This window comes from Sinocyclocheilus grahami, unplaced genomic scaffold (assembly GCF_001515645.1).
Source record: "Sinocyclocheilus grahami isolate Dianchi unplaced genomic scaffold, SAMN03320097.WGS_v1.1 scaffold702.1, whole genome shotgun sequence".
NCBI lineage: Eukaryota > Metazoa > Chordata > Actinopteri > Cypriniformes > Cyprinidae > Sinocyclocheilus > Sinocyclocheilus grahami.
Genome location: NW_015505881.1, coordinates 79,966 through 89,733, shown reverse-complemented (window position 1 = coordinate 89,733; position 9,768 = coordinate 79,966). Strand labels below are relative to the sequence as shown.

Below are 9,768 nucleotides of genomic sequence, written 5' to 3'. Positions count from 1 at the left end.
CTTTCTCGAGGAAGCAGCACTGGCCTGATCGTTAAGATAGTTTTGGGGGGCTAAGGTGACAGATAGGGGGGCTGAAACCCACCTAAAAAGGGTTTAGAACCGCCCCTGGTATAGCGTGCGTAATTATACTGAAACATAAATATATAACCAGTTTACCTGATTCAATGTGGTGGCTGAGCCTCTTTCTGAGATAACAACATGCCAATCCGTGGTTGGATTTCCGACACGGCTAATCGTAAATCATCTTACACTGTCAATAAGCGTGACCAGGTTTGCCAGGTTTTCACAACAAAACCTGCCTAATTGCTGCTCAAAACTAGCCCAAAACTACAAAACGTGGCAAATGTTAAAGTAGCCCAATTCCGGGGACAACCGCGGACTTGGCAACACTGAGCGTGACTGATACTCGAGCCAACTCTGCTCTAACTGTCGACTAGCAGTGGGAGTCAGATTGCCCCCTAGTGGATGGCTAAAGACTTGTTAACTCATATTCATAAATTCTCAAGGGAACGTCTCTGAATTAACTGATGCTCGCGCCCCCCTTGACAGGTGCTGGCGCCCCCCTGGGGCTAATTTGCTACAGACCCAACGTCTAAGCCAGAGACCAAGATGGAGCCAGAGCCAGTCACAATGGAGCCTGGAGCCAGACCCTGGAACCATGTCCATATCGGTGCCAGAGTCAGTAGCCTGGTCCATCCCAGAGCCAGACGTAGAGGAATGGCTCATAAATTTGGAGGACATGGAACCTGTCCCCCTTTCTACCCACCCTCAAACTCTCCACCAGTTATGTCTGGTTGGAGTCTCCTATCCATACCAGTTCCCTAGTCTTTCCTCCTATGCTGGTCCCCATCTTCCCCATGGCTCCACCTGGCTCCGTTCTGAGCCTGTGGCTATGCTTGGGTCCTCCAGTCCTGCGGCTACACCTGGCTCATCCACCTTTCTTCAGATCCTACTCCCTGTCTTCCCAACCCCCGACTCTGCCTTGGTCCTCGGATCCCCTAGTCTCAACCTCAGTTTCGAAGTCATCATCTGATTGGTTGAATTCTACAGGATTTCGTGGAAACGTGTGTGACACGTTCTTTAATGTTCGGTCTGGAAACAAAGATGCCGTGATGGCAAACCCCCTCATAGAAGAAAGCTGTCATATTTACAACTGTGACAATGAGCGCTTATCAAGGATCAACTAAACACTGGATTTTTGTGAAATGTGAAATATGAAAAACATGAAAATATGAAAAAAATATTATTTTTGTATGTGAAATATGTAAAGTTTGCTGCATAGACATTTTAAATACATTCAAGAGATTTACACGCTGGTCTGTTATTGTGGGGACATTTCCACGTCCCTAGACATGACAAATTTTGACTTTTTGCTTTACCTGTCAGTCATATGGCCTCTTGGGCACTTGGGCAGTCCTTGGGCATTCAAATTGGGCATGGTTCCCAGACCTTCTGCTGTCAGTCTGAAAGTCTGGCTACGTGAGACTACAGATACCCTGGTTCCATCTCTGCCCTCTGGCCCTGTGGTGTCATCCTGTCCCTCCATCTGTCTGGCTTCACCTGGTTCTCCACCCTCCCTGACCCTTCTTTGGTCACATTTCCCCCGGCTCCACCATGGGCACCCATTCCTTCTGCATCACCAGGGAGAGTCGTGCCTCCCATTCAGCCGGCTCTGGTCCAGTTAACTAAATTGTTATATTCTGTGTATTTAAACCCTCTGTTTGTTTCAGTTCTTTGTGTGTTTTCATTGTTATTCTCATGCCTGATATTTGATTTACCTTTAGTAAATAAAGTTTGCTGCAATTAGCTTACTGCAAACAGCTGTGACAATGACTCTCTTACAAATATATAATCCACCTAAATCAAATCCTAAATTAATCTATGAAACAAAGTTTCTATTAAACTTTTGCAAATCTATGAAACACATTTAAAGTGTAAATTCACACAAAAATTTAAATTCTGTCATTTACTTTTCCTGACAGAACACAAAAAAAACATCCTGCTAAACAAAGTTTAAACTACAATGATTTCAATTTTAATTCTGTCATAATTTACTCGCCCTCATGTCGATGCAATCAATAAATTGGTTAATCTTTGGTTTTTAAAAAAAATACAAATGTAGGTTTTAATGAAACCTGAAAGGTGTCTGTACCTCCATTGAAGGTCCAAGCACATAAAACTTCCAAAATTGTCATAAAGTTATTGTAAAATAAATCCATATCAACCAAATTGTAATGTGCTCTATGTGTGTGTTGATCATTGATTAGATGTAAATGCAAGCATATCTCTTCACAGGGCTTGAAGTAACTGCTCATTCATTCATTCATTCATATGGATTTGTTTTACAACATATGTATGACCTTTTTGGAATTGTTGACATAATTTTCATTTTGGGGTGAACTATCCTTTAATTATGCCCTTGACGTTCAAGGAGAGACAGATAATTTTGATTAGCATAATATTATTTAATTGTCAATTCTGGAACTTGACAGCCTGATGCCACAGAAATAGAAGTTAAGCAAAAATGTAGTGTCATGGTTGAGACTGATTCCGATTTACATGTAAGTGTTACTGTTTATTGATTGTTACTTTATTGCATCATGTTTGGTTAGGACACAGTATATGAGTCTGTAGGAATCTTAATGGCCAAATAAAAAAAGCATATTCATAATGTTCTTAATATTATTATGAATCACTGTGAATTTTCAATATATTGATCAGCATATTTATTAATGTGCTTGTGACGCTTTTATATGACAGGTCAAGTGAAGACAGAGAGGAGGGAATGGGATAAGGCCTAAACCTCCAACCCAACAAACAACAGCTGCACTACTCACTACACGACAGGTCCAATTTCATTCTGGTTTATATACGTAGCCAGTGTAACATTTAAAATGTAAATAATGTAGCATATAAACTAAAAACACTACTAAACACAACCCAAATGTCCCACAAAACATGTTTTTGGCCACCAAATCCATCAGGAAAAAAACCTAATCTTCAACCAGGCACTGCTGGAAGCCTTGCTGACCCATGTTCTGCTTGCTCCAACATCCCTCCCACATCTGCTTCCAATAAGTGAGACACTCCTCTCTACAGCTAATCAAATTCAGACCACAGAGCATTAAAACATGTTCCCTCATTCCCGTTACACCAGCCATTCATTACACCCTCTTTCTCTTTTCAGTAACCCAGTAACTAACCATCTCAAGGCCCTTTTGTCATATATCTGTAGAGCCATCCTATGCTTTCTGATTCTCATATAATTCATTTTTAAGGGGTTAGTTCCCCCAAAAGTGACAATTCCAGCATCATTTACTCAACCTCATCATTTTACAAACACGTTTTTGATCTTTCTTCTTACAACATCTAGTCAGTGAGTTGAACTAGAGAACAAATATTTCAGTTTTGGGAATCAACCACATGATTTACAATATCTGACTCAGAAGTATAATTTGCTTTTCTCTCATGAATTCTCATAAATACTCGAAGGAGAACTAGAGCAGATTTTACATACACAATATTTCTGATATTACTTACACAAAGAGAGGGTTTAAAAGACTGGAATAAATGGATATAGTGCACATGGTAGACCCCATTTTTGTGCCGTTAAGTTATTTTTTTTTGGCAATTGTTAACAGCCCAAGTCACCACAGGGGTTTTATTATTTTTATGATTTAAGAGTATACAGTTTACAAGGCATCTAACCGTTTAGGCTTGTCCATTATGGCCGTGTTTCCAAAAGGTGGAGCTTCACAAAACTGCACATTTTAAATGCCTCCCTTATCTAAACAATCTGATTTTCTCATTAAGTCATCAGCTTGTTAGTAGAGTGCTCATGAACTGAATAGAGTGTGTCAAATAAGGTTCAAACATATGGGACAGTCCTATTCATTTTAATGTATAGTGCTGATATGGCAGCTTGTTGAAGGCCAAAATTTAATTAGGGTTTATCTGATTTGATTTGCTTTACTTGGCAGGTTTTTTGGCAACAGCTGGACTGTCACATACAGGTGTAGTCAGAAACATGGAAGTTTTTGCATTTATTATTTATTTATTTTATTTTTTCCCCATTTGTGCACCCTTTGTATAAGCAGTCTTAAATAATATTTTATAAAATGCTACCTAAACTATCACAAAAAATATTACATACAAAGACAAAACATGTAACAGACTTGGAAGATTATGAGAAGTGCATTTCTTTTTATCAGTGTAGTGAACACCTTAAAAGGGTAAACGCTAGCAAGAGGAACTGAGCTTGCTATTTATATGGGCAAATGTGGTGTTTTTGGACTTAGGATCAAAAGGCATCAGATTTAGGCACCCATCAGAGAAGCATAAAGCTTTTCAACAAAAACATGACCAATGCTTATCCCTCTCAATTACATTTAGACCTTTAAAAGATGGCTCAGCAGATGCCAACATAAACAACTCTTTTTCTGTAATGTAATCTTATTTGGTCAAGACCTTTTTTGTTGAAGAGCATTTTCAAGATTAAGCAATTCAGAGGGTATAAAAGAATAATAGTTTAAAAGGTTAACTGTTTAACTACTAAAACCAGCTGAAGATTTCCATTTTCAGTGTTTATTCAAGATAGTATTGTCAACAAAGGGTAGTTGCTTTTTAAACAGTTTATTTTCCTGGTTTTGGTGCCGTTTTACTAATAAGTGTAATTTTGAAAAGGATAGTGGTGGACCAAAGGACAACATTTGCCAGGTTAGGGTTTATCTTTGTGCTTCTTCCTAAAATTAAATCAACCTAAAGAGCTCAAACTGTGGTTTTCATGCAGTTTTTGAAATTTGAAAAAGTCAAGCTCTGAGACCTCGAAATATGGTAAACATCTGGTACAACGTAGCAGCTATGGGTAGATTTATCTACTGGTGTTATAGCTGTAGGACCTCCACAAAGTTTTTTGATATGTGTGATGTTAATCTCATATATATTCTGGAGTGTTCTGGATTTTCTAGAGCAACCACACAACAGTCATACACATTGCAATGATATATATTACCCCAAATCCCCATTACAGAGAGCCAAAAAGCCATTCTGTTCAGCACATTCATTGTAAATGAATGTGGGGAGGGGCTGATTCATTCATTACTTCCAAAGCAAATTGCCAAAAGAGATTCCTAGCAACCTTCCGGTTTCCTGAGGCGTGGACCAGATGTTCCACTACTATGGGAACTCTGGTGTCAGGCTTTTAAAACTATTGTGGGTGGAGAACATGCACACAAAAACACAATCTCGTCCCATCTGAGTATCCCATAAAATTTGAATACTGTTCACAGATGCTATTCTGCTGCAGTATATACAATTGCAAACATGGCCATTGTGGGTTTGTGGTACTTTTGTTTTCCAAAAATGCTACATATATCACTACATATCTGTCTATGAAGTAAGCACATTGTGCATGTATTTACAGGGTATAGTCTAAATAAAAATAAATATTTAGGCTAGATACTCAAGCCACACTTGCAAAATGTCTAAATGTATTACATTATATAGCAAATTAAATATCAAACATCAAGTGAGATTTATTTAAAAATGACAAAGAACAAACTTTCCCCAAAAGAAGGTTATTTTATAACCTTATGTATGTTGTACAGAAAGTATTGAGACACTTTCAGGTTATCAAACTTTAATGTGATTAACTAAGACACCCGCGTTGATACTTTGTTATCTAATGGAATTTCTTTGATTTTAAAGTGTTGCTTAAGTGTAGAAAAACTTTTGGGGCAATTATATCTGTTAGAGATGTAAACCTATTCATATGAATGCTGTATATCCCACCTGCCGGTCATCAGTTGGCTCCTTGAGGGACTACACAGAGGCTGCACATAGTAATTCTCCAGTTTGACTCCTGCTGCAGCGAGTCTGTCCAGTGTTGGGGTCTTTATTTCAGACCCATGATACCCCACGTCTCGAAATCCTTGGTCATCGACCATAATAAAGACGATGTGAGGCTGAGATGACGGCTTTTCCACGTTGTTCACACGATTCGAATGAAAGCTGCTCTTCCATGTTCCGTATGTTGAGTTGACAATGCTGCTAAAAGTAGTCAAAAGCGTCAAAAGAAACGTACTTCTTCCCATTCGTCCGCACATTGCACCTAAAAGCATTCGCTCGAATTAAATTGAAAGTTAAAATGAAAATCAGAACAGAGGATAACACTGTCTTACTCTTTTCACAGCGCAAAATAACACAGCTGCATGTCATGTTCCAGGAGGGATATCGGACTGGGGAAACAGACGCTTGGAAATTAGGTTCGAAATTTGTCCGACCCTGTTATTACGAACATAGCCATATTTTTGCAAACTTTGTATGGTGCTGAATGCTGTTGTGCCGAGAACATCTATTTTAGTTAAAAGGGCTGTCCAAATATACAAGGTTAGTAATAAAAACAAATCTAAAAACCTGAATCTATGTATGTTCGGATCGGTAACTCAGATCGCAGTAAGTAGTTCTGAGCATCACTCCGTCGTTGTTATACGTTGTTATCAGCGGTCGATCAGTCTGTCTTCAATGACAGACCTTAACTGTCTCATCTTTCGCTGAGGTTACTCTTCAATGCCATATACTGGTGTCCGATTCGCGAATGAATCGTTCTTTGGAGTCTAGTTTTTTTATGATTCAATTGAACCGATTCACCAAATCACCGGATTGGTAGGGATACCGTTACAATTGAAAACGCCTTGATTTATGTCAAATAATCTAAAACGTGGAGATAAATAGCAGTATACAAATATTATTCAACAAAAAGAACGCAAAATAGCATGTGTAAACGTTTGGAAACTCTTTTTAACGTCTGAGGAATTGCAAACGACTCAGTGAATCATTTTTAAGCGAACCGATTCACTAAAACGAATGGGACTTCCCAAAACGCTTTATGGACTGCCTCCCAGAGACACAAGAGATGGTGTAGTAACCCGTTGTATTTAATGCATTTTTTAGAGAAGAGGACAACGCCTAATGCCTACACACATACTATTTTAATATGTAGAATGTAGGCTACATAAGTATTGATTCCCTGCCCTACTGTCTGAATGACCATACAAACCATGCAATCATGACTATACAGACTGTTAAATTGCCTTTACTTCTTTCCAAAAAGGGTAAAGCAATAATCAGGTTTCTTTATGGTCATTATAGACTGTAGCTCTACTTATTGTTGATAAGGCCTATTTCTACTCACTTCAGCCCACAGATGTGAAAATAATAGCCTATCTCATCAAAGATTATGAGGAGTATTTTTATTTTGTATTATTATTATTATTATTATTATTATTATTATTTAATACTGATATATACAGTTAACTATTCTGGTGTGAATGGTTGCCCATTCTATGATTACATCAGCAAATTTCCTCTCTTCCTCTAGCAAGTCCTAAACTTAAACTAATCTCAACATCTACTTACATCCTCTGCTCAGTTCACTGAGACACAGTGTTGCTAAGATTAGAGATCTACTTATATTCAGTCAAAAAGTGGTATCTGTATGTTAAAAAATGAAACTACTGGCATTTTTAAAACAGCCCAACAATGATTCTATTTTCTAACTTCATTTACGGCATGATGAAATCAATATAAAGTGTTATGGCTGGTTATTATCACAAAAATGTATGAAGCTGTCAGTGGGGCAGTAAAATACAAAAGCTAAAAGGTACATGTCTGTACCTTATTCACTTTTAAATGGTACATATTAGTACCTTAAGGTACATATTAAAAGTACACATACCCTTTGAAATCGAAGCCCAGTTTGACATCTTATTTTCTGATAGTGGTAGGCTACTGATAGCCTGGGTGTCCTGTCCTTTAAAGACAACTTTATGGTAACTTGGTAACTTTATGTGCTAATAGTCTACTTGGAAAGATTTTAAATGTTTAGTTGATTTCATATTCCCCTTGATACTTAAGTTTTATGCAGGGTATTTCCTGCATTTCACGATTCCAGCCAGTCTGTGCTGTGCTCATATATTACGTTACTTGTGCAGTTCTATTGTATTACTTAAAAAAATAATATTTTCCTTTGGTCAAGTATACAGTCAGATGTTATAATCCACATGCTTTTTTATTTTTATAAAGGGACAATGAAAATAATTATCCCATTGCATTACTCATGAAAGCTAATGTATCCTCAGGAAGGAATCTATTTCACCTTGGCTTGCATTGAAAGAAAAGGAGGAATCTCAATGGGCTTATTGTACTAAACCGCATGTCCATGCAGTAAACCAAGATACTTCATGTAGCACAGTTTCATTTTCTGGATTCAGGGGTGAATTAAACATTAAACATTTGCAGCACTTCGGCACGTGTTATTTTAGGGCAAAATATAGGTCCTGTAACTAAGTCCCTTTCTATGTAAAACAGGCAATTTATTTAAAATGTATTCACTTGCTAGACACAAGTAATGCTGCTACAGGCAGTGTAAAAACAGGCAGAAGTATATTTAAAAGAGACATTTTCTGTTAAACATACCAGCAATAATTCATCAGTTGCTGGAGAAGAGCATTATAACCATATCCAGATGAGCACACTTTTGCCATTTTAAAGAGCTGTTTTGGGTTTCTGGATTTTGTGATGCTATAGTCTGAGAAAAGTCCCTAGCACTCAGAACCAAACCTGCAAGATGGGGAACTGCACCATGGAAATTATGTGCAGTGCAAAATGTTGGCCGTGTTTGTGATGTTAACCGATTTGCATAAATCAAAAACATTGCACATAGCATATGCGATTAAAAAGCTTGTCAGTGGCTGCAATTCATTCTTAGTAAATTCCCCTCTCAGTTGTTCTTGTAAAATTCCAACACCTTCATAAAGACCAGTAATTTTTTTTAGCATATCGGAGAGTGTAAACTGGATCAAGATGATTTTTTTCCCCCCTGTACCACCAGAAAAGAATTAACCTAAACGTTCAAAGATCTAGTGGAGAGGATTGATTTCTGGAAATATTCTTCATAACTAGCCAAAGAGTGAAATGATCCTAACCTTTCTAGGATAATAACACTATCTGCGGCCCCACTGCAAAGAGAGAAGGGCTTTATACACGATGTAAGAGAAAACATTTTATTCATGAGCTCATAAAGAGTGCAAGGATTTTACAAGACTGGCTGATGGCAAATAACAGTGTGTGTTTTAACAGTAAAGCTTTTATACCTAAAAACAAACTTTAGTTGCACAAAATACTGTTTGACAGTATCTGCTGGTTATCTGCCATTTAGAATTTGTACTATTTAGAGTTTTTTTGTCAAAAGATCCTTTGCTTTCTATATCTCAGGTCCCTCAAAGACGGGATTGCTTAAAGGGGTCCTATTATGCTTTTTCACTTTTTCAACTTTAGTTAGTCTGTAATGTTGCTGTTTGAGCATAACAAAGATCTGCAAAGTTACAAAGCTCAAAGTCCACTTCAAAAGGAGATATTTTATTTAACAGAAATCACTTTTCAAAAACTACAATGAATGACTCGTTTGGACTACAACGCATATTTTCCGGGATTTGTGATATCACAAATACCAACGAATGGGACGAGACCTGGTTGAGCTGCACTTGAGAAGGCAACGAGTGTTATCACTATGTCGGAGACAAGCTAGCCTTCCCAAGGCAGACGAACTTAGAGTGGTTATAATCATCCGGGTTTAAATCGCGCTCAAATTGATTTGATTTTGACCATTTACACTGAAGCTCGCAGGCAACTATGGTAAGTGGCATGACATTTCCCAACCAGGCACCGAGTGTTGCCAATCACAGCACACACTGGCCCAGCTAACCAATC

The 9,768-nt window shown here is 37.9% G+C and overlaps 1 protein-coding gene across 1 annotated transcript in view; it reads right to left on the bottom strand.

Annotated features, from left to right (window-relative positions):
• arsj (arylsulfatase family, member J) overlaps positions 1-6,531 on the bottom strand; it is a 14,029-nt gene extending 7,498 nt beyond the window's left edge. The window contains exon 1 of the mRNA XM_016243825.1: positions 5,791-6,531. Within this exon, the coding sequence (XP_016099311.1) occupies positions 5,791-6,119 (329 nt within the window). The 5' untranslated portion in view covers positions 6,120-6,531. The remainder of the gene's footprint in view (positions 1-5,790) is intronic.
• Between the last annotated feature and the right edge of the window lie 3,237 nt (positions 6,532-9,768).